Source organism: Numida meleagris, chromosome 22 (assembly GCF_002078875.1).
Source record: "Numida meleagris isolate 19003 breed g44 Domestic line chromosome 22, NumMel1.0, whole genome shotgun sequence".
In the NCBI taxonomy this organism is placed as follows: domain Eukaryota; kingdom Metazoa; phylum Chordata; class Aves; order Galliformes; family Numididae; genus Numida; species Numida meleagris.
Window position 1 is genome coordinate 4,855,166 of NC_034430.1, and position 25,278 is coordinate 4,880,443.

A 25,278-nucleotide genomic window follows, 5' to 3' on the forward strand; every position below is an offset into this window, starting at 1 on the left:
CACGTGGCTTTGGTCAGTACCCAGTTGAAATACCATGATAACTCCTGGGGAGTTACCGTGTTACTCTGCTGCGTTGTGTCACTGAGGACATCACCTCACCAGGTTCTCAGGGTCACGTTTGTGACCATCCCGGTCCCTGTGTTGCCAGCAGAGCCGCGCTGTGCTGCGATGTGGGGCTGATGGCTGGGTGGGCCCCGGGCCCAGCTTTGCTCAGGCCATGCCGCCCCATTCTGCGTGTGACCCGGAGCACAGCACGAAGCACTGCTCTCGTGTGTTACATGCGGGGAAAAATAAAGGGCTGACTGCAAAGCCGTCTTGTAAGGGAGAGGGCGGGACACGGCGGAACTGATAAGCACTTCTGGAGGAATTACTCTAAATGCTGTATGTAAATGCTGCCGAGCTAAAGTGCTGCGAATCCCCAGATAAGATGCTGTTGGGTGAGATAACAAAGGTTCAAGGAGTACTGATCTCAGGAATATTTCTTGATAGCAGTTGTGTTTGGATTTAACATGCTGCCTGTTTCTCCTTGATAGCGAGCTCGCCTCCCTCTCGTGCCTCCTGCGGTTTGGATTTTGTGTTTTGGTGACGTTTGTCAACAGGACAGACTGAGTGCATCCCTGCATCAGCCGATCTTTGCTCCCATGCACCTGTTTGCTGTCACCTGCGCCTTCTCCTTCTAGCAGAGCTCTCTCCGGGAGCGAAGCGAGGGTGGCCATAAAAACCCATTCCCGATTGTATGGCTGGGGACTTAACAGCGGTGCAGCAGTTATAAAATGAGTCAGCTGCACCTGGATGGGGTTACCATGGTGAGGTGTGATGCGTTAAGGTGTTGAACGAATCTCTTCCTTTGTGTGCACGCGCGTGTTTCACTAACCCCAAGCCCTGCGGCCTCCGAACATTTGACTGAGCAAAGTATTTCGTAATAGCGCGATGCTTTTCAGAAGACAGCACAGCTGTACCATACGTTGTGTACATTAAATGGCTTCTGAAATCTATTGGTTTGCTCCTGCACAGCTTGCTGTAATCCGTTTTTGTGACCTTGGCTCATTCCTGGCCTCCTTCGCTCGCTTTGTCTGTAGGAGGTGGGAGTTGCTCGGGAACGTGACAGGTTGTGCCACCGCAGTTGCATGGCCCATAGCCACGGGGTCTGTCCTGAGGGGCAGTCTGGATTGTAACAGGAATTGTTTGCGTTACGGAGATTTTAATGATAATTTTGCAATGTTTTCTTAAATGCGGCCAATTAAGCATTTCAGATGGCTTCTGCAGACATCAAATTAAAAGGGCTGAGATTGTTTTACAGCGCTACGGTTTGCATGATAAAAGGGCTCCACCAGCTTAGTCGCAGGTGTTTCCCAAAGTCCATCAAGGCCTTTTGTCTTCAAAACCTGCTCATGCCTTTGATTTCTGCGGCGTGATTAATGTTACTGCAGTAATATCTAGACCTTCCATCCTCTTGTTGAAGATAATACCACGATGTCTTTGGCAAGAGTACAGTAAGTATAAGAAGTTTGCTCTCCCTTCATGTGCACGTTGCATGTGAAGGCTGCAGGTTGGGAAGCCTTGAGCACGAAGGCCCTGGTGTGAACAGAGAAGTGATGAGCAACGGGATCCTTAACAGAGGAACTCTGAGGACAGAGCAGCTCCGTGCTCCTTTCAGCCCTTTCTTTCTAAGGTCACACAAAGGCTGCGGTGCATCAACCACTGAGACGCGGGCTTCTGAAGGAGGAGGCAGCGAGCAGCGCCGGTAACCCAATTAACCTGATTAATTAAATGCGTTGCTGGCAGAAGAGATGGGAGAACATCTTGGAAGTTAACATCATGGGAGAACATCAATGGAAGTGAAATGGTGTTGGGCTTTTTTGAAAGCTTTCACGGAGGGAATCTGGAGTTCCCGCTCAGCTCTGGGATGTGCAGCGCCGTGAGACAGATGTGGGAGTCCTTGCTCTGCGGGGGGAATGCACCACCTGGTCCTCACAAACTGATTTATTTACTGGGATCAAAAGCACGAAGTTCTCTCAACAGCAAACTGTTTTGTTACACTAGCCCCTTGAAAATGGATTTTTTAAATAATTCACCAGCAAGGATCGGGACGGGCTTGTTTTATGCTCTTCTGCTCCAATTATTCAGTTGCTTGCTAAGTAAATATACATGATCCCGCAAGCACCTCTTCAGAATCTGCCCTGTGCCAGGAAGAGCTGAAGCCATTAACGATGACTTGGGATGGAAAGCGTTGGGATGAGCCTTATTTTCTCCGTAGCTTTGCTGGCTGGGTGCTGATGAGGATGCTTCCTTGTCTCTATGGCCAGATTACAATAAGGCTCAAGCATCAGCTTATCAGTGAGTGCAATATCAAACCTTCCGGTGCGATTTAAGCAGGTAACTCTTCTTCTTTCTAAAGAGGCAACAAGGACAATGAAGTATTCAGTGCAAAAATGAGAATCTGGCTTAACAATTCATTGCTGTAACTGCTATACTGCTCCTCTCACAGGGCTTTGATATCCTGGCAAAATAAGTATTTATTGCTGTGCAGGTCTCACGTTAAATAGCAGAGTGTAAAATGACAATGTCAAACCAAGTTAAGAATCTGCTTCATTATGAGAGATTTCCCTGCAATAATCCTATATATTATACTTCTGTAGTCACTGCAGAAATTACCACGGGGACCACTCTGTACAAACAACCGCTTCCTCAACATCATCATTACCGAATCTTCGCTCCCTCGTAAAGCTCCTCCCGCTGATCCCACAGATAATCTCTTTGGTTGCCGTTTATTTATGAGCCGTGCCTGAGCGCTGCGGCTGTTCTCCCAGCCCTGATCTAGTCCTGCACCTGGAACGAATTTGGGGCAGGAATGTTCTACGTGTTATCAAAGAGATGGGAGATAGCTGAGGACAAAGAGATCGGTGTGTGTAGATGGGGCCGTTGCAGAAGAAGCTCTTCTCCCAGGCACATCTCGGCTCTTCTGAGCAGATTGCACATGAGGAAGGCGCTGTGCTCATGTTGCAGTTGTGTAGCAAACCTCTTCAAGCTTCAGAGATGGATTTTGCAGATGTAGTTGTAGCATTTGTTTATGGGCTATATATAGTTTTCCAGCAGCTGTTGCGTGCAGAGGGAATGCCAGTTCTGGATGAATACCAGATTGGGAACAAATTCCCAGAACTGCAGCTAACAATGTCTGGAAAAGAAAATTGCCATGGATATGAATGTGGAAGGTGATGAAGGCGGGCACAGTCACTGTGTGAACGAGTGGCGATGCCAAGGAGGAAGGGAAACTTTCTCTTGGTAGTTAGCTGTAGGTACGACAAGGAGCCATTCCATACCATTCCATGTTGTGATTTGTAAGGCAGTAGAGACATTCAAGTGAAAAATGAATTGTGCAGTGCTTTGGAGGAGGCTGAGGATGTTCTCCGTGCCTTCTGGTCTTGGCGTGTGCAACACAAATGTACAGTGTCATCAGCTGAAGCTGGTGGGAATACCCCTAGGATGTTTTATTCAGTCAGGCTGTATCTCAGGTCTAGACACTGTTGCAAAAGAGATCCTGGGGTTGGACTTCAGCAAGATCCCTGGGTTCAGCATTAGGTCTCCAGCTGCTGGCTTGTGATGCTGGCTGGTGATGCTCAGTGCTAGGAACTGCTGAGAGCACTGCCACAGCTCAGTAGCTTTTGCATTTGATGCTTTCTGTATAGAGATGCACAAAGGCTTAAGGAATGTAGAGCAGCGCTGAGGCTGGAATTTAGGGGCAGAGTGGCTTCTGTGGATTTGGCTTGAAGCCACCGTGCAGCTTTTCTTCAGTTTTGGGCTTCATGCTAAATTAATATCTAGAGTAAATAAGCAGATGGTTCCACTAAGCCCTTTTCAACAGAAATTCTAGTCTTGCTGTCTCTGCGCTGCAGTTGGAAGTTTCCAAGTAAACAGTCTTGACCGTGATAGTTCAGAACTGTTCTGTCTGCTAAAAGATTCGGAAGTGTCCCCTCTATGTATGTGCCATGGGGCACAGCCCTGGTGGTCCCTGCCACGTTTGGTAGATGCTGCCTAGGACAGCAGCACGTTTTCATGGCTCTAGGAGCTGAGCACACTACGACCCATCTATTGGCTGTCGCTTGGCTGGGGGGGCATTGCCAGCATTCCAAGTTCACATGCACTTGAAAATGGTCAAAATGGAGCAGCAATAAATGCAACCTTCAGCTGCCTCTAGCTTAGCAGGAGGGCAGCAGGACGTGGGGCTGCCCTCAGCCCAGGGCCAAGCACCAGGCACCACTCACCACTCGGTGATGTCTGGAGCTGCTGGACCAGCCCTGCATCTCCCTGTGCTGCACAACCCGTCAGCTCCTACTGCTTTATAAAGGGACATGGCAGCACTGTGCCTGTGAAAGATGGATTTTCTGCATGTGGTGTGTTTGTGTCATTGTTTATTATCAGCACTGAGCTGCAGTTCTATATAGAAACTCCAGTCACATTCAAATCCTACGCTGCTAAATACTCTGCCTCGGAGAACGTGCAATTTGTGATGACTTTCTTCATCCCAAGGCTGCTTTGCATTTTGTTGTAATTCCTACAGCCATAACTGCTGTAATTCTCTCGTGTCTTCATGGAGCTGTCAGCTCTCCGAGCTTCAGATTGCAAATCTTGTTTTCTGCAAGTTCCTGTGACTCTGCTGCGTTGTACAGGAGCCTCTGTAGAAACTACAGAACCAGAACCAGGCAGCAGCTCCTGTCTGGGCCAGGCATGGAGGGGCTCCAGCCCTGGCTGTGGTTGTAACTGAAGCTTGGCGTCTTCCGTTTTTAATGTGACACTGGAAGGCAGCATCAGCTCAGGGAGCTTTGTGAATTTAGAAGTGCAGGTGCCTTGACCTGGTAGAGCAGCAGCTCCCGAAAGGAGCAACCTTGGCTGGAAATGGGCAGGCTGAGAAGCGAGCTTTGTTCAGTTCCTTGGGCTCAGCCTCCAGAAATCTGTGGGCTGACTGTTGTGCCAACACAGCCCGTGGCTTTCCAGCCTCATCTGTCAATGCAGAGTCCATGTTTAATGGAACTTAAGAGCATTGTTAGCCTGACAGAGACGTGAGTGTATCTGTGCACGCAGTGATGGAAATGGCTGCTATTTATCAAGTAATAAACATAGTGTCTCTTGCTATCAACGCATCTAACTCTGCCTGCACGGAGAAAAACAATCTCTGTAACACTGATAATAAGGCAGAAAGGGTTTATAGGAAATTGTAATAAAGCTGTAGCAGATTTCTTTGGGGGATTTGCGGTGCGGCATTAGTAAGCTTCAATTGCATTAGCTGTTCTTCTGTTGTGTTGAATTAGTGTTTGTTGTCTCCTGAATAGAATAAATATAATCACGTTTGTTACCTATCCGTTGGCATGACGGCAGCTGAGCGCTGTTTGTGGAGCAGGGTGATGGGAAGCGCTCCGTGGAACACAGTGCAGCTCCAGCAGCAGCTCCTGCTCGGTGCATGCTGGCACCGATGGGCTGTGTCCTCGCTGTCCTGCTCTGAGCCGAAAAGCCACGCGCTGCTTCTGCAGTGGGCTTCCATTCTGTCCAATCAGTTTATGGCTGCGTCGAGGGCCCTTTCATCCGGGGCCATCTGGGGGAATGGGCCATTCTCCATCCACCTGCGTGAAGTCCCCGTGCTCTCCCTGTTGGCTGTAACATGGCTTTAGCTGCGGTACGGCGACCACTGAGACTTTGTGCTGGTGGCCAGCTGGAGCACCTTACAGTCACCGTTATGCACCATCTGCATTTTGCTCCTTGCTGCCCTAAGTGGCGTGTCCAGTGATGTCTTCAAGCTGAAGTGGATTTTATTCCAAAAATGCACATCTGAATTTGATTCATGCCTTGAAAACTAGGTATGTACCTGCGAGGTAAGCCACACGCTTCTGTGTATCCAGCGCCTACTTACATACACATGTGAATATATATGTGTGTGATACTGCCTATGTAAATGGGAGAACCCAATTACGAGCAGTGGGTGGGTGTGTGCGTAAGCACTGCTAAGCTTAATAGGAATTCCCCAGAGACCGTTGTATCTGTTGGATTGCTCCATCGTGGCAGTCTCAGCAATGCGTATAGACTAATGAATTCTTTCACGAAGTGCCCATAATTAATCCAGAATAGAGATCCAAGAGAATTCAGACTAATGAGACTCAAATAATTCTGAAACTTTACAGAGGTTGAGGAAAACAGCGGAGAAATCAGATTGTCAGGGCCTGAGCACGGTGTGAATTTGTTTGGCTCTGTTGTCTGCAGCGGAGCCACGTCACCTGGGATCAGCCAGGGCTTTGGTTTATGCTCTTTTAAGGACGAGCTGGGGAAATGTCACTTAAAAAATGAGGAATTAAGGACTTCAGTGTAAAGGCTCCTGCAAAAAAAGTATCGATTTGTTTTTAGCCAGCAGATTTATCCGGGAGCGGGCGGTAATTAAAGTCGATGTCAGTGACTGAAGTTTTGCTGCCGCGCGGAAATGCTTTCATCTTCTGATGGAATGCAAAAAAAAAAAAAAAAGAGGGAGAAAAGAGGAAGCAAGCTGAGTGATAAACTCATCAGATTGCAGTCCCAGCAGCGGCTGCTGGGAGCGGTGGAGGCAGGCAGGTAGCACTGCTGCTGGAAGGCACTGGGAGCAAGGCGGTGCTCGCGGAGCCGGAGCTGGATCCTGCTGTGGAAGATGAGTGCAGCTCTGCTGGGAGGAGGCAGAGCATCCGAGGTCAGACTGCACGGCCTGGTCACGGGGAGAGGAGTTCAGCACGGAGCTGCATCCAGGGACTGAGAATCAGAGGCGAGCTCCTCATCAGGAGAGTGCTGTCATTGAGATGCAGCTGTGTTCCTTCCATCCTTGACGGCATTTAGTGAGGAACAATAACTTAATCTAATTATTCGTTTTCCATATAAAAGTCCATTGTGCTGGGATGTCTCTTGTCACCAAAAAATGAGGTGTAGAGGTGCTTAAGTGCACTTTGTTTAAGAGACCTGACATGCTAAATAAGATGCTCTAAATTGATGGTACTTAATTCAGCTCTCACGATGATTTGAGCGGAGGTTTGGATGAAAAGTTAGAAGTACAGGTGAAGGGAATAATAGCACACAGCTACAGCAGCGTGTCCCCTGGTTGTACTGGAAGGAAGAATGACACTCCAGCAATCCTGCTGTTCCTTCCAAGTGCTTGTCCCTGGGTGCACCCGTGCAGGTCGGAGATCCTCAGTCCCGTGGCAGACCCTAAGGAGCAGTTGCTTTAAAACAAAGTCTGTAGAAGTTTTTATTCTAAAGATACAGGGCTGTTGGAAATGCAGCGCTTTGAGACTCATGGTAGCCCTTGTGCCTTCAAGTTGACATTAAATCCATTATCTCCAAATACTGCACTTGGCATAATGGGGTTTCAAGGGGAGTTCTTAGCTCCAGTTCTGACCTTCGGCTCCGTGCTGTCCTAGTCAGTTTGTGTGGCATCCACGCCATGAGCTGCTCATTGGCTTTGGGTTCTTTGGGGAAACAACTGTGGTCAAACTCACGCTCATCAACTTGCAGAGTGGTTAAAATTGGATCTTCTGCCTGCAAATTTCTCCTTCCTCTATTCTAGAGCTTCTAACTCACTTTCTGACATGTTATTGATTTTTCTTTTTCTTGCTTTCTCTCCATGTGGAACAAAATTAAAGCAGGAATTGGGATTGTAAATAGATAATGGTGCGTGAATGCAGATTAATCATTGCCATCCATGTACAATAATACTAATTGCGCCAAGGGAGGAATGGTTGAATGAGTGGTATAAATATTTAATGCTTGAATCCAGTGTGAAATACAAGAGTGAAAGAAGAAACAGAGAAAGTAGTGCAGTTGAGAAAACCACACTTCACAGCTTTTGCTCAAAAGAAGAGTTTTGATACCATTAACCTTTCTGTATTACGGAATTACGGAGCATTACAGCAGCGGCGTCTAACTTGGAGGCTTCAATTTCACTTAAGAGAAAAACGCCTTAGTGCTTAGATTAAAAATATTGGAAGCTATTTGTGATGGAATTGGTAAAACTCTCAGAAGCTGTTGCTTGAGAGGTGCGTTTTTCACAGCCCATGCAAACCTGCAAGTGGGAAGGGGACCCTGGGGATGGGATGGGGATCAGGGGCTGGCTCAACAAAGTGAAGGGTGGGGAAGAGTGAAACTGCGTATCTGCAGATGTTTGAGCAAGAGTAATGCACTCACAAATAGCTGCGGGGGGGTCCACCCTGCCCTGCTGCCAGAACAAACTGCTGAGCGAGAGCCAACTGCTCACCAACCTCCGTCCACCACAAATGGTCCCAAATGGGCCTGAGTGGATCCTAGGGCAGAGCTGTCCCCATTCATTCAGAGGAGAGTTGTGTTCAGAGCCTCCTGGATTGCAGAGATATTTCATATAGAATGGGTACTGAATTCCTATCATGAGTAATGGGTATTGATTTTACTTCCAAAAAAACCCAACCAACCAAACAAAAAAAAACACCACTAATTCTTAACGTTTCTGGTTAGTCATTCCAGGGCCCTGGAGTTCCAGTTAACATGTTGTCACATTCAGGAAGCTGCATATTGAGTCAAGTGATTCATAACTCCTGGTTGATGGCAGCAGGAAAGGGGAGGGGAACAAAGCAGCCCTGGGTTTATAAAACAAAGATATGACCTTGGGAGATGGGTGCAAACACCGTGTGCTCCATCCTCGTGCAAGCAGCACCTCCCCGAGCGCTCGCGGTGCCTTCGTGTGCCGTCCTGTTTGCAGCTGCTGCACTGCTGGGTGTGCTCCTGCTGTTTGCAGTGCCTGGGGGTGCTGGGGGCTTGGGGTGCTGAGCAGGTTCTGTGCTTGCTGTCACCTTCTCCTGCTGAGCAGCCTCCCTGTACTGGCTGAGATTCAGCAACAGCAGCCAGGGCATTTGCATTCAGAGACCATGCAGCTGCTTCAGTTCAACTGTATTTACCTGTAATTAAATATTCCATTATCAATTAACCATTAATGCTTCCCAGTGATTATTTTAAACCTGTGGGAGCCTTGTAGTGAAAAAGTAGTAGTTAACTGCAGGGGAGCATGATGTTTTCTATTACACGCGTAGCTGTAGGCATTTGGTTTCTCGTCCATGAGAGCATCTCAGCAGAGTGCAGGTCCTGGGGAACGCGTCCTTTGCTCTGCAGGTGTCCACCCGTGGACTTGGAGGTGGCTGCTGAACGATGGTGGGCGATGGGGATGTGCTTGGCTGCAGGTGGGGCAGCAGCTTGCTGCTGGCTGTGTGCAGTGCAGAGCAGAAGCTGCTGCTCTGGGGTTGGAGCTCACGCTTCTGGTGTGTCCCACCTGCAGCACTGTGGCTTTCTCCACCATGTGCATGGGGTACATTACCAAGCAAGGCAGCTGTCCTGTGCTGTTGTTCATCAGGTGTAAGCCAGAAGGAGCTGCCTTTGGGTGCTGAACACGAAGGAGAAGCTGCTGAGATGGCTGCTGATGGCTATCCTGGGATCTGAGTCCTGGAACTGATGTTAACAATGCACTGCTTCACTGCAGAAATAAAGGGGTGGGAAGATAAAAGGGACAAGAGGGTCTGCTGGACTGGAGCCCTGGAGAATACAGTCTGTGTGTGTGCTGGGAGCTCGAGCAGTGGTGTGTGTGGAAATGAAGACCTGGTAGTGCTTTCGTGGCTGATTTAGTCCTTTCAAAAAGCTGTCAAGGTCTTAAGCAAACGCCATATGGTGCTGATGGATTTCCATGCAGAGATTCAGGGAGACCTTGTCCCTCACCCCAACTCTTCTAGAATTCTCTCTAGCAGTGCAAAGCACTGTGGTTATGACTGTCGTTCTGTACTTCTGCTTTCCTCTTCAGTAATTCTTCTGTGCTATCACACAGGTAGCAAGCAGTGTTGTCCATTACTTTTTCTAATCGGTGTTCAAAGTGTGAACTCACTCAGCTAGCAGATTTCTAGCTTTTCACTCCAGGTATGTGGGATTCTTGGAAGTTAACAGTGAACTATTGATGTACCTAGAGGTCAGTGTGTGTGTGTAAGTAAATGCAGCTGCTGGATCCACTTCTCCAAAGTGCACACACATTAAAAAGAGTGAGATGGGGGAAGAGGAGGGTGAGACTGCTGCATTCAGCCAGGTTAATTTTATTGTTTTCCCTTCTTCAATCAGGTAATTGAATTGCTCAGCTCTACACAGTTCTGAAAGCAAAATGTGGCTCCGCACACATAGTGGTTCTTTATGAGAAGTTTGACTGTTAATTCAGAATAAATAATAAAGTAGTCTTTGGGGATAAGGGTGTTAAGTTTCAACATGTTGTCATAACAGAGAGCCACAGGAACCTTCTCAGGATTGCTTTTAGACATCCCATGTCTGATCTCAGCCCCAAATATGTTTGTTTGAACTTAGTTATTTGAAGAAGTTTGAAATTAAATTGGTTTGAGCCACCTTGGAGTTTGTATTTCAAAATGGACACAAAAAATGATCGATAGTGAAATGTTCAGGAGCAGTCTTAACCAATATGCAGTGTAAAGAACGTTTTCAGTCGTGGTTCCTGATGATGCAGCAGTCAGCTTTGCCCCACGAGATGCCGGAGGTTTAGAGCCTGTACTGTAGGTGGCAGAGGTGCATTAGCTATGCAGCATAATCATCTCTGCTGCTTCATTAACAAGTGGAGCAGGAGTATATTGCAGATCATCTACCCGTGCTGCCAAGTGTCATCCCAGTCCCCTGCTGTTTGCCTTGTGAAAAGAGGAGAGTTGTGACCTCTGGAGGTGTTGGTGGGGTGAAGGACTTGTAAATACTTTCTAGGCCGTTGGTTCTACTGTTGAAAATGGACAGTTATAAAATTTAAAGTATCCTTTTGAATCAAATAGATGTAGGGTATACTTTTACCTTCATCTAAAAAAGCATAGATACCAAAGTACCAATAATTTTTAAGTCAGTGACAGTCTGTGATTAAAAAATTAAATGGGTTTTAGTTAACAATAATAGGATTCCATAATAGCTTTTGTCATGGTAGTGTTATTCCCTCGCCGTGCTTAATGCTCCCATTATACACCTCAACTCAAGGGTGCTGCGACTTAGGTAAACACTGTTCCAGGCTGAGACTTGGCATGTGACACCTCTGCCGAGAAATATGGCTGAGTTTAATAAAGCAAACAGCATAATACTTCTTTTTTTGTTGTTGAAGAAGTATACAGTGTTATGGAGAGAGCAGTTGCTGAAGGTCCGGTAACGGGCTGCGGAGCGATCCACCTCGCGTTTGATGGCTGTAATCTTTACTCCAGGTTGGGATAGATCACAAATCCTTACTTCTTGCTGGCAATTTCCAGCAAAAGCAGGTTGTTCTTGCTGTCCTTTCTTTTGCTCAGCTAAAATAAACATTTGTTTCTTCTTTTAGCGGAGTTAACCAGACGCATCTCTCATATTCACGTAGGAGGAGGATCGGCTGTGGAAGGACGTTTGGTTTTTGGCATAAAACCCGCAGTCAAAATAACGCTTGCCTCTTCTTGGTTGGTTTCTTGCAGGTTCACGGGGATGAATCTGCCCGCCCCGGTTATCAGCAGTAAAAATTGGCTGCGGCTTCACTTCACATCCGATGGCAACCACAGGCAGAAGGGGTTCAGCGCGCAGTACCAAGGTGAGCGCCCACAGCCCCGGCTCAGCGTGCACCTTAATCTTAATTTTGTACCTGGGTTGCCAGGTGTTGTTGTATGGAGAGCTGCTGTCGGCAGTGTGTTGGAATAGGAATGCTTGAGAGTTACTGGCAAATTCCTTTGCACTGGATGTGCACAGTGCCACGAGGCAAAGTCCCACGGTGACCGTGTGCTTTGCACTCAGCCCAAGTGAGATGTTGCTGGGTCTGCTGTGAATGAGTTGGAAAATATCCTGCGCTTACTGCGTTCTCTAGAAGGATGAAGTTGAGGATTGGGGTCTGAGAATGTTGTTGAGTGAGGAGATGCTCTGGGGTATGAGCAGAGAAGAACTCCTGCTCTGAGGCTTGTAAGCAGCCAGGGGAAACCACAGCTTGGTGCATCCTGTGTGGCACAGAAAGGTCCCAAAGGCAGGAGCAGCTCCGAAGGCAGGATCAGGGAGAGAGAAACTGAAACAGGGAAGGAACTGGAAGGGCTGCCCAGATCTTGTCCAACCTCCAGAGACAACAGCTTTCCTCAAAAGGAAGAAATGGGGACGGAGCGAGGATGAAGTGCTGTAGCACGGACTGACAGGAGCAAAGTGAAAGGGAGATGAGTTTCCTTTCATAAATCTGTAATCTCGCCCTGTTTGTTCCTTGTTTGTTTGGCCTTAGCAATGTAGTCACGGCCTCAGCAAGAGCTTTGCATTATGAATCACAATAGTTTCTTAACTGTCCTTGTGTTCCTCTAATGTATAAATTTCTTTATTTTAAATTATAATTAAAGAACCTTTTGTTATTTTTTGCTCTGCATAACACGAATGACTGCCTGCAGCCGATGGCTCTGGATATGACATTTCCTTTGCAGTCATGATTGCTGCTTTCTATTGAAACACCTGTCTGAATGATCCTTTTTTTCTTAAATAGAAAGGTAGAGATTAATGTTATAATTTCCTCTGATTAGATAAACGTCAGGGGGGTTCCAATCTAGCACGCTCCTTGCAAACTGTTCTGTTAGATATAATGAACTGTGCTTTTGTGTATTGAGCGTTTAAAAGATGAACTCCAAAATGTGCTCTTGGAACACCGTGGAAGCAGGACCTCACTGAGGTGGCAGAGGGAGGCTGAAGCCATTCTGCAGCCACTTGCTGGGTGTTCTGCAGTTTGTCAGGGTCTTTCCACCTGTTAGGAAAGATTTCAGTCCCTTAAAAACAAAGAACAAACGATATGACAACAAAGCAACTCGGGGCACGAGGGCAGGATTTTTGCAGCCGAGGGAATCTGTGCTGACAGAGCATTCCAGATGCCAATACAACTTCAGAAAACTCTGCATAACCCTTTCAGAGAAACATAACTTTGTTTGAACATAAATATTTTAATGGAGATAAATAAATAAGCAGATACAAAATAGGACACGTAATGCCTTACAAAGTGGAGCAACTAAAATGTGGTTTTTAGCAGTAGGGATAGAAGCAAACCTCAGGATTGTCCAAGAGAAGGAAGGAAGGGAGGGTTAGGATTAATCTAATTTGTTGCTGGTTTTCCAAAGATATGTTCATCATTTATTAGCATCCTGTTTCCTCTGAGATGTGTCTGGCTTTGCTGATAATCTATAAGAAAATCATTTCCCTTCCAACTTGTTTAACATTGATACTTAGATTTAGCAGAACTCCTCCTTAGTGTGTTCCATTTCAGCTCTTGCTAATTCATGCCCTAGTTTAGAAACCTCTTTATGAACATAAAAACAAGGTTAGATAGAATCAGCCCATATACAGGTTTTCTTTAGGTTGAATACAGTAAATTTATTCCTTTGCAGGGAGAGTGGAAATCTTTTTCCCTTTCCTGTCTCTTTCATGTAAGGCGAATCTTGCATTCTTGCAAATACTGTGTTCCACATCCTGTGAAAGCAAATGAAAGGAACCACAGATAAATCAGCGCATTGATCCGTTTGCCTTCCTCCCTAGCCTCCCATTCCCCAGTGGGTGCTGTGTACCTGCAGGTGATAAGAGGCTAAGCTGGGTGTGCTTACTTGGGACAGGTGACAGTAAGGGTGAGGAGCCGGGGATCTGTCAGTCATCAGTGCAGCGATGGGGTACTGCAAACGAGGTAATGAAAAAACTGCTGAATTTCAAATGATGCTAACCAGATCTAAATAATGATCTGGCTGGTGTAGTCCGTCTCTCCAGCGTGTATTTTATTACTTAAGTAGGGTCTCAAATTGCTTTTTAGCTGATTGTTACCAACACATAATTGCAGATTTATTGATCTGCCCTCCCCATTCCCTTCCCTTTCTGTCCCGCACTCACTCCCAGGTAGAAAGATAAATGCGAATGAGTTGCAACCCACAGCAAAATGCAAAACACTAGCACGCCTGTCATCTATAATAATGGTCTCGTGAACTATTTTGTACATTTTGCACCACCTAAATGGCTTTGAAGCATATGTACATCTATAGATGCTCAATTTTTGGCAGATCTGTGAAGGGTGCACAGGGATATGGTGTATGCTGTGCAACCTGTTAAGTCTCTTGGGCAATACTGAAAAAAAGGAAAAAAGAGGAAAATTCCGGTGCTTGTTACAAGCTCTGATTACTAAAGAAGTGTTTCTCAGAGGGGAGAATGGAAGGCACAAGTGAGGTGAGGCTGTCGTTTTGCCAGGAGCTTGTACAACCACGTGGGTGTTTCAGGATGGCTGCAAGGTGGTTTCTCCAAACCTCCAGCTTGAGGGAGAATCCCTGAAGCAGCCTGCACTGATAGCACAGGTGATACTAGAGCACCTCAGCAGGAGGAAAACAAAGTAGAAAACTGATCCAGGCAAGCCAATATTTAATAGCAATCCCCCAGCAAAGGGGAGCAGAGGTTCATGGAATGGATTTTTGCTGAAATGTGGTTTTTTTTCAAGTTAAAAATAAAGAAATGTCTCCTTAAATTCTCATTTAGAGCAACACAAAACAGGTTAGAAAAAACATGCCAGCCTGCCTGCTCGCTGGAAAAGCTTTGTAATGTCATCTTTCAAATCTGACAGAACACCGAGTATTCCATTAGATCTATCAGAAATGTGTGAGCAGCAAACCCCTCCAGAAGACAGGGTAACTTCTGTTCATCCAATTATCCTGACACAACCCTTTGTAGTACTGTTCCACATTCAAATTTATAAACAATATAAATTTTCATATACTAGGTTTTGGAGGGAATAGCTAGGGGAAATGTTCTTTTTTGTATTAAAAACAGAAGTGATGCTGTATTCTGACTTGCTCTAATGTGAAGTGAGTTGTTTGTAAAACTTGACTTCATCTTTATGTCTCCTTGTAACAAAATGGAGGATTAAGGGGAGAGAGAATGCAGTGATCTGTACCAATGATGGGTGAAAGAGACGGAGTGCAATTAGGGTAATACACGGGACATGCTCATGGGCAATGCAGTTCTGTGTGTTTTAGGACTGGTCCCCAGTGGTGACTCTCTGGTTTCTGCTGTTTTCGTTGCTGTTGAGTGGGTTTGAGCTGAATTTTCAGTTCGTCACAGATTTGGAGTGGGCCAGGTTCTGGAAGGCAGGCAGGGAACGTGGTTAAACCTTCTATTACCGAGTGCATCCTCTTAAAAATTCCCAGTCATACGCCAGGCCCAGGTGCATGGACGCTGTGCATTCTCCGTGCCAATGCCGTAAGCTGGGGCTCAGGATGCTGGGCAGCTCTCAGTGATGGTGCTCTGGAGCACTTCACAGAGCAATGAGTTAGATACTGCAAAGTCATAAGCATTGTACATCCTCTGATAGCTCAGATTTAGCCCCAGATACTTGGGTTTGACTATATTTATTTTATTGACTGGAAGGGAATGCTGGCTGAGAGGGTTAGTTCTAGCAGAGGCAGGAATAGTTTCCAGGTGTCCCCTGAAATTTTAGCTTTTGTAGCCTTGTTCTTTTTTTCCCATCCTTGACGCAGTGCTTACATTGAAAGCCCTGAGATGAGGCGACAAATGGCATTACCATAACAGCACCTGGAGGAAAACAGTGCTGATGGGGCATTCCGAGACCTGCTGCCTTTCTCTTGGAGCGTTTGCAGATGGATTACAGTCAGAAGGAAGCGGGCATGTCTTAGATTTGCTTTGTAATTGGCATACTGTTAATTATTTTTCCCTCTTAATTAAAAAAAAAAAAAAGGCAATAAACGCCCAGCAGATGAAAGATCCTAATACCAGACAACATAAGCTTTTCTGCATGAACATTTTTTAAGGTAATTCAGGCCTCAGTTTGAAGTTATGCTTTATTTAAGGAGTAGGCAAAAAGCTGTAGCCAAATGATGAACAAAAAGCTGCACGCCAGCAGCGAGCCCAGAAAAGCATTACCTTGGGTAAGCTTCAAGGAATGATGCTTGACATCTCCTGTCTGAAGCTCCTGCAAACAGATGTTATTAGCATTTTTTTTTTCAAGCCAAAAAAGCATGATTAAAAAAACCTTGTTAGTTATATTGATAATTTTTCTTGACAACTTTGTCTTCGGAATGTGCTAATTTAGAGATGAAAGTATGATGAGATAAAGAACAAGAAAAGAGCAGTTTGAAGTGGAAGACGGAGTGCTTTTCTCCGTAGATAAGAACTGGCTCGTCAGAAAAAGGATCCTATAAGGCAATATGGACATCATGCCTTCTGATGTGAAGCTATTCTTTAACCACATTAACTTGAAATACGCCAGTAAAAATTCTCCTGTGTGTTGGTCAAAAATGGTCCGTGTTTGTGCTGCTGGAAGCTGTTGTGTCTCTGCCAGGACCCAGACGGTTTTGGCAGCGTGGGGTTTGGGCAAAACCCTCTGGTGCAGAGAGAGCCTCGGTACAGCCAAGTCCAGATAATAGGAGCAAACAGTTGCTGAGTTTCGTTGGTCATCTTTGTATTGCGTGCAGTGATGGGATTCTTTTGGCAATGGATGGATCAAAGTCTTGTCACTGTCCTCTCATCTTCTAAGTGTTCTGTAGTCTGTTTCCCATTTGTAGCTCATTAAGCAAAATTGCGTGGCTGCGGAGTGTTGGGGATTGTATGCCCGGTTTTAATATTCAGGCTGGGTCAGCTTGGCTCAGTTCTAGACACTAGTCCAGACCTAACAAGGGTAAATCAGTAGGGGGGACCTAATGGATTTGAGGGGTTAGGAAAAGTTGGCCAAACATTTGGGTGGTGTGCAACTGTTGCTGCATTCTCATTTTAAATGATCACTAATGGTTATCTAAATGTTTTCCTTGTCTTTCTTTTTGTTTTAAATCTGTCTCTGTAGTCAAAAAGCAAATGGAACTGAAATCTAGAGGGGTGAAGCTAATGCCAAGCAAGAACAGTAACCAGAAGACATCAGTGTGTAAGTGTTCTGACTCCTCCATGTGCTCTCTTTGTAGAATGGTCTCCTTGAACATTCCATTTGACTTTCCGATAATCTCTAAAACTTCGTCACTCTTAAAAGTTTTAATGCTTTACCCTTTCTTCTTTGCATTACTGCATCACTCCCTCCCAGTGCTCTATTCACAAGCATGTACTAACCCCTTGAAGTGGGTATGCAGGGGATTGGTGTGTGTGCATTTAATATATACTGTATGCTTCCAATGCAGTGACAGACCGGGGTTCATTACTTCTGTCTTCTTTTAGTGTGGAAAGTGTCAAAATGTAAAGAATTTGGGAATCTGAGTTAATGTTACTACTGTAAAATTAGGGGTAGGGATAAGGAACCACAAAACAAACAAGCAAAAACCAACGAACCTGTTAGAAAACCTACAGAAGCGGTAACAGTCTTTGCTTTCCTCTTTGCATTTTATTTAATTAATCATCCCTGCAGAAAAATCATGCCACTTCAGTGTGCAAAAGCTTACAATACTGACTTGTATGATCTGTGTATTAGTTTCTCACGTTCAGTCTATCTGATGTGCTGTATCTGATAGAGAGGGGCTCGCAATGTCGCGTTGTCACTGGTGTGTTTTCCTCTGGCAGTGAGTGAATCCATTAGATCCATTCATCTTTACATGAGGCCCTGTTCAAATCTGAGGCGATGCTCACGGCTTCCTTGGGCACACGACTCTGAGCAGATGGCTGCGCTCCTGAGGGGGCTCTGAGATGAAACATGAGGGATCTGAATTGCCTCCACCTAATATTCGATAGGAATTTAAATAGGATCAGAACGTAGTCTTCCTTGAAGTAGTTTTTAGAAGAGAGGTCGTACTGGTTCATTTTCTGCGTAGCCCATTACACTCATCAAAGTGGTTCTGCTTGGACATTCCGCTCGCCTGAATTGCAGATGCAAAATTCCGTTAAGAAAAATGGATGAACTGAATGTACAACATCGCTCACTGTCTGTCTGGATTGAAAACGGGTTCACTCCCAGGTTCACGTGAGAGTGCTTATAGTCTCCAGTTATTGAGGAGAAGAGTCCAGCAAGGTAACTAAGTAGCAGGGTGTAAATTACCCAGATCCCCAGAGCAGAAAATGCTGGGGCATGTGCAGATAAAACTCAGTTTTAAGAAGAGCCCTGAATCCAGGATGCTCGCGGTCCTGCGAAATGTTCTTGCCAAGTAGAATTTAATGGACATTTTAAGATATGATAAACATTTCAGCACTTAATTGAGGGTGAAATTATGACAGAAAATACCCCAACCTTTGATTGAGGGAGCACTGGAGCTCCAGAAGAGGAGAGGTTGTGTTTGTAGTGGGATTTGTGCCATCTGGGATGTTTTCTTCCCCAGGTGGACAGTGACTGTTTTCAACTCCTTAGTGCACAGTGTATTTTCAGTGTGTCCTGCTGTGTTGTAGTCATGCTCCACTTTTGAGGAGGAAGGTGCTGGAAGTTCTCGATGCCTCAGCCCAGCCCGGCCTCTCCCAGTGCAGAGCAGACTCCAGCCTTGAATGCTGCCAATTCAGCATCTTGTGTAGTGCCAATCATGTCATATTTGATAAGGCAAAACCCGGTGTAGGAAGGCAGCTTAGGCTGAAAGCTGTTGAGCTGTACTGGTATAGATGGTGGAGGTACTGTGGCCCAAATCCCCTTCTGTTACCAACGTGGGGTTTGCCACAGCCCTCGTGTCTTCAGCTTCTTCCACGTACGCTGCTCTCAGCAGCATCTGGATTGTAAACCCCGATTAACCTCTATCCTGCACAGCCTTCTGCTGTCACACTCCTGTTACTGTAAATTTTCAGCTTCAGAAATGCTGACTGCATAGGAGATGTCTCCAGAAGATGGTTTATTTTCAGAAAATGGAGCCCGAGGTGTTATCTGCTTTTTCCCTTGCTTTTCTGATTTGCTTGGCTGGCCGTGCCCCCTCTTCTCCGAAACTTTTATGAGCGTGTGAGCTGTGCATCACAGATGACTGTGCAGGTGGGACAGGCTGATTAAAGGTCTCTGAAGTTTGATAGTATTGCTCTTGTCATTTCATCTCACTCAGCTATCAGAAATTTAGAAATGTCTGTCTCTTGGTAAAAGCTGGAGCTGTGCCGTGCCTTATTTTCAAACCCTTTCCTGCCAGCAGTGGTTTCTGGTGGTCTTTGCACCTCTCCTTTGGGTAATGCAGCTTCTCCTTTAAAGAATCTGTTGTCACACGAGGCAGCTTGCAGCTCCACGCTTGCTGCCCTGCAGGTCTTTCAGAGGAGCTCAGTTCTGCTCAATGGATGCCGTGGTTACTTGCCAGATTAAAGCCTGTTTCACGTGTCTGAATGGAGGCAAAATGTATTCACATCACAGTTATTTGTACTCTTTCAGGAAAAGGATATATAAAAAAACGTGAAATTTGGTGGGGGGACGTGCTAATTTTGTGCAGTTGCAGTCAAACGTGTTTATTTGAAATTTAAATCAAGTGCTTCATACTGTTCGCCATCCCTAAAATTAATTGGGCATCTTGCATTAATCATTTTTAGAGGAAAAATAACACAGCTCTGGAGAATAATCCATAAAAAATACAGTTTAAAATTTGAGATGACGGTTAGGGGATTACTTCTGATAGTAACTGAGGGGCACACCTTTTGCATTTGCAGTATTCCTGAAGCAGTGAGAAAGTATATTGCATGCAGTGTGTAAATGTGGACTTTCCGTGTTCGTACAGCGGGAAGAACACGGTACCTTGCTTTCACAAAACAGCATCAGAGTTGCTTTTGTGACGTTTGAATGAGGCACACCTGAAGCTGCACTGCTGGACATCACTGGAAGGGACTGTGTGAAGCAACGAGAGCTCCGTGTACCTTCAGACGTGTCAATTTATACTCATTATGCAAATGCAAAGTCATTTCGGAGGGTCGATCCAGTTTAGTTCTCAGCCAAGTGTATGGGAGCTGCTGGATTCAGCAGTGCAGGAAGCCTGCTTCCTGCATCAGGTGCTGAGGAGTGAGTGGCTGCGTGCGGGTCGCTGCTGTAGTGCAGCAGCGTGGGGTGAGCGTGGGGCAGAGCAGCTGCCAGGGCTGTGAGCTGCAGGCAGCGAGTGGGGCTGGGCTGAAGTGGGCTGGGCTGCAAACAGGCTGTGCAAATGGTCTTTAAAATCGGTAAGGCTGTGATGTTTGGAACGCTCACGTGCTTCGGAACTCATTGCAGGTAGCAACAAGATGTGAAATGCGGGTTCGGATTTCCCCCAACATAACAATCCAGAAATGCCAGTTGGAAGCAGTAGCTTCCAATGTTAGGCTCTCTCAGCCCGGGTCTTGCGTAGTGCTAGCAGGACGTGTGAGTCTTTAAGGTCTAGATCTGTATCAGGGAGATTTTGGGAATGTTGGATGTTTGCTTGGTAGTGAGGGACTTCCCGGCCTGGCAGGGCTCTGGGTGCTGCTGGGCTGGGTGTGTTAGCAGCAGATCCGCTCTGCTCTTGGGGCTGGGCTCTGTCACGGTCTCATTTGATGGGATGGCTGCTTGGGGTAACCGTGAGCCTTACAGCCATCTGAAACATTGATGTAACACTTGGAACTGATGACTGCTGAAGTCCTCCCGTTCCCCTCACGCCAGTTAGAACAGCTCCTCTTCTTTCACTGTATTTTTCATGCTGAGAAACATTGAGGTTTTGTAAAAAGCAAAACAAGCCAAGCCCAAATGAAACCGGCCATCTTCTGAGATCCTCCTTTGTCGTGTAGCTCATATTTGACATTCCTAAGTTCAGTAAATTGTCCCTTGGGAATCCATCTGAACTTTAATAACATGGGGAAGTACGGAGAACTAAGGAGGGATCTTAGTTCTGTTAACAGATGGAGTAAGTTAAAGCATTCAGAACTGGCTGTGACTCAATACACGATGGGAAAGAAGTTGTTGGAAGGAAATAATAGCAGGGCGAAGGGACAGGAAAAGTGGTTGTTTTGGGAGAAGGAAGCCTTGAGCCTCCAGTGCACAACTTCAACACTTCATCACAGCTTTTAAGTCGTCTTGTTTTCTTTGTAACCGTGAAGGATTCATTTGGAGCACTGCAGCCTCGGCGTACATGAGTCAAACCTTGAGGAAGATGAGTGCAGTACTGACAGCGTGTTCTCAGCATAACAAATATGGTTTCTAAACTTGGGTTTAGTTACATTCCCGTGTCTGTGTTTAAAGCAAAAGATAGAAGAAGAAAAGTTAAAAGTTTCTGTGGCCATCTAATCCATCCTCTGCTTTCCTTTTGCTCTCCTTTGTGCTGACAAAGTAAAATGTCCAAACTGCCACGCTATGAAGATACCTTTCCTTTCTCCTCGCTCTGTTTGTATTTAATCTGCTCACTGGTTTGTGTATGTGTATTCTGTGGATATTAATAAAGCTCTAGCTAATGAGAGAAGAACTGGTTTTAGCCTTCAGAAGCGTGACTGATCATTTGCAACCTGCCCTCTGCTGCCTGCGGGTTTGGCCGCTCAGCTCTAGCCTTGCCTGCTCCCAAAGCCTTGAATCAGGTTCGCTGTCATCCAGTGTGGGACGTAATAAATGGATGTGACAGCAGCACAGAGTAACTGACACGGGTGTAACTGATGTTGTCTGGCAGTCTTCTGACCACGGGAGAGAGGATGTGATGTGGAAAGGCGTGGAAAGGTGAACTGCTCTGCAGGAAAGAGCATAAGACTGTCTCAGTGCAGGCGGAGGTGGAAGCTGTGTTTGGAAACGCGTGCACCGCAGGCTTACCTCCTTGCTTAGTGCGTTATTAATCTGGAGAAGGTATAGAAATAAGATGAGAAATCTGAGCATTTTTCCTTAAGTACCGTGTAGTCTTGTGTTGTATGTGTTCTGCAGTGGAGCAGCCTCCACTGTTGTGCTGGGCTATTCTGACCTTATTCCCTTGCTCTGACCGAGGCCGTTCACTACATGCGCTTCTTCATGCTCTGAATTCCCACTTGCTTTGTGCATCATTGGAACAGAAGCTTTAAGCACGTCCCACACCTCGGGAGCTCTACAGCAGAGTGTTTAGCTCCATAGATTACATTCAGCAGCCTGATCAAAACTACAGGCAGTGTCCCCAGGCAGTTCCTAAGAGAGTTCCACCAGTTGGGCCAGCTCTTCGGTGCCGCTGTTTTGGCTGACACTGAAATGTGCCCGTAGCTCCTGCACTGATGAGGCAACGTCTGGGTCACACAGCCAGCTTCTTACAGAGGTTGTAAGCTGTTCAGGCCCTCAAGCAAACTGGCCAAGTTAGCAAAAAGTTAGCAGCAGATTCAAAGCTGTTCCATTTTCTGTGTGTATTCAAGCATGGAATTTATCAGGGAAGAAGGGAGAATAGATCAGACCAAAAGAATACAAAAGAACAAACCCACCGAGTTACCCTGCAGCTCCGATGGCTGCTGGGGATGCTGCTCATGGAGCAGGGTTTGGTTCTGGCTGCTCGAGTGCCAGGCACTGGTCCTGAAGGTACCACAGCACCCTGCTCCAAGGAGGGCTCCTTCCTTCGACTCAGAGCCATCAGCCTGGGAAATGTGGCAGCAAAGCTTTGTAGCTACAAAACGCAGCCATCAGAAGAAGCTGTGTGCTGCTTTAATGCTTCTGTCGTGCTGGTGCCTCTGCTTGTCCACGTGACAGAGCTTAATGCGAGGTTATGAATATGCAAAATGGGGAAAGCAGTTTCTCAGGAGACCGGTTTCCCATCAAGCTGTATCTCTTCCTGGAGGAGGAGGCCGAGGCAGGGCTGGGCAGCACTGTGCTGAGGGGCTGCTGGGGAAGGGGCAGCAGGAAGGGGACGGAAGGGATGAAGGAAGCACTTGGGCTGAGGAGCAGTTATGAGCTGTGATGCTTCCAGCAGGCAGCCAGCACTTGTGTAGGTGCTCAGATGGAAGCAGTGATCCCTGCATCCTTTCAGGTACAGCGTTCTGTCCAGCTGTAGTGACAGGCTTGCACGAGGTGTAACTACCAAACGAATAACGTTCTGATGCCCCTGCCCTTTGCGTGCTCGTGCTATGCAGCCTGTGTTTGCGTAGACGCCCCATGTGCTTATCTGCTCACGTGACACCTCCATGCACAAGCCTCCATATTGCTCAGCGCTGTGCAGAGTTCAGGCTGCTGAGCTGGTGTCTGCTGGGGGAAAGCCGCAGTGTCACCGCACACCGTGCTGCTCGGCAGCGGCTCTGTGGGCCACGATGGTTCCTTGATGGAGGGATGGGTGGAGGTGGAAGGGAGCACTCTCACTTCAGGTCCATGCTTCACTGCCTCAGCCTTGTTGACAAGTGTTGGCGTGTTTTCCTTACGTCCTTCCCGCAGTGATAGGAGAAAACTGTATTACATCACCTTCGACGGCTCCATGACAGAGTTGCCCCTTTGTCCTGAATTATCACACGTTTTGGTAGTTGCTGGAATAGAAGTCAGCAAATTTCTAGGTCTCATTTCATGCTTTCAGGAGCCACCCAGGTTCTGTCCGTCCCGAACAGTGCTCAGCTGTGCCATTTGACAGGCTGAAGGGGAAGGTGGAGGCGGGGAGCAGAGCATCAGGATGGGAGGTGTTGACTGGATGCTGATCACCACTTCATTGGTTCCATGTTTGTTGGCAGTCACGTTAAGGTTGCTCCATACAGTTTTTCACATTCAAACTACTTACTTGCTTTAGAATGCTAGACTCACATTTCCCTCTCCTCTCTCTTTCGTTCTCTGCCTGTTCTTCCCCTGGTATCACACCCCACCTCCCCATTGGGTTGGCTGTGTTCTCAGCTCGGGCTGGGGAGGGCAGGCAGTCCCCGCGGCGTGTCGCCGGTGGCCGTTCTAATCACAGGATTCGGAAATGGGCTGCTTAATTGGTGCAATTTTGCAGAATGAAAAATATCTCTTTTCAGAGGTACTTCTGTAGTAGAACAGAGGGAAAACGATGTTCCTAGCTGGCGCTTCCTAGAAAACACTTTGGTGTCTAAACTGAGGTGAAACGATTCCAGTTCAACTTGTTTCCAAAGCTGTTTTTTCTAAACAAAGTGGAACGTGTTCAGGTTTTCAAGCTACCAGCTGCCATTTTTCTCTCCACATCCACCGAGATAGTTGATGAAAGAATGTTTCTTTTGCTATTCTGTCTCTGTATGTGCTGTTTTTGCTTTGTAGTAACTCAGGTTGGTGTGTCCCAGGGACATAATATGTGTCCAGACCCTGGGATTCCAGAGAGAGGCAAAAGAATAGGCAACGATTTTAGGTAAGAACCTTCGACGTGTGTGTTCATGCATGCTGCAAAGCTTTTGTTACAACCATCCTGTGTACTCCTTGACATTACGTAGTCTGTTGTTAGAGCCCATTTGCACACATCTCAATGTGCCGTGTCTGAAAAGCTTGCTGACGCCGGTGATGCAGGCGAACGAGCGTGTCTAAATGTGCATGTGTGTGTAATCTATTACAGAGATCTGTAATGATCTCTCTTTGAGAAGATTTCTCTTATCACAAAGTCTGGCCACGCTGGTATAATCTGTATTTGTTGCTCCCTTCTCCAGTTAAGTGCAGGAAGAACCATCTTAAACAGCAACAGAATCACTTCTAAATTAGCTTAAGTCCCAGCACAACCCTGTCCCCAGAGAATTTCAGGTGACTTCCTGAAGCAGTGGTACAGCTCCTTGCCAATAAGTAAATGTGGAGCTGGATAATTGTTTTCTTATAAAGTTTAAAATAATGGTGTTATTCCCTTGCAGTTGCTAGTGTTCATTTAAAGCGTGTAGGAATGAATCAGTCTGTTGTTAGCAATGGTGAATCAATATTTAATCTTATTTTGCTGTCAATAGCTGTTTTGTTCACTAAGAATGTCTTTCAATTCAACCTGCGTCTGTCAAACTCTCCTGAAATCCAGAAAACGTATTGGAGGAGAGGGAACGAGGGTGGAGGAGAGGGTATTCCCAGTAGAGCCCCTAAATGCCACAGGATGAATCCTCAGCTGCTGTGGAACGGGCGTTGTGTCGCCTCAGTGAATAAGACAGCGCTGGCTTTAAGCAGCAAAGGATGTGAATCCAAAGCAATAGAACAAAGAACAAATCTTTCAGTAGTAGATAAAGATTTTTGTCTTTATAAGAATGCTGAGCGTGTCATCTCCTGGGACCGAGTGTGCGCTCCCGAACTGAACAAAATTCCCACTGAAGTTGCATTGAAAGACTCAAATCTGTTCTTGCACTCTCACCACCTCAGGCAAGCAGCGCCCAGCATAAAGAAATGAATGAGGAAGAGCTGGGCCCTCATTCATTTCCACTGTTGCCTGGAGGGCCAGTGAACTCTCTCTGTTCACAATTTGGATAGTAAAAAGCAAGAGACAAAGCTGTTGCTGCAGACGCGTCTCAGCCGCTAACTTCCCCCTT

At 46.4% G+C, this 25,278-nt stretch overlaps 1 protein-coding gene across 7 annotated transcripts in view; it reads left to right on the top strand.

Moving 5' to 3' along the window:
• CSMD2 (CUB and Sushi multiple domains 2) overlaps window positions 1-25,278 on the top strand; it is a 276,129-nt gene that overhangs the window by 111,625 nt on the left and 139,226 nt on the right. For all 7 annotated transcript variants that reach the window (XR_002432467.1, XR_002432468.1, XR_002432469.1 and 4 more), the window contains exons 7-9: window positions 11,487-11,599; window positions 16,847-16,924; window positions 24,050-24,137. Coding sequence is in view for 3 of the 7 variants with exons in the window: in XM_021375375.1 (XP_021231050.1) it covers window positions 11,487-11,599; window positions 16,847-16,924; window positions 24,050-24,137 (279 nt within the window). In the remaining 4 variants the exon portion in view is untranslated. The remainder of the gene's footprint in view (window positions 1-11,486; window positions 11,600-16,846; window positions 16,925-24,049; window positions 24,138-25,278) is intronic.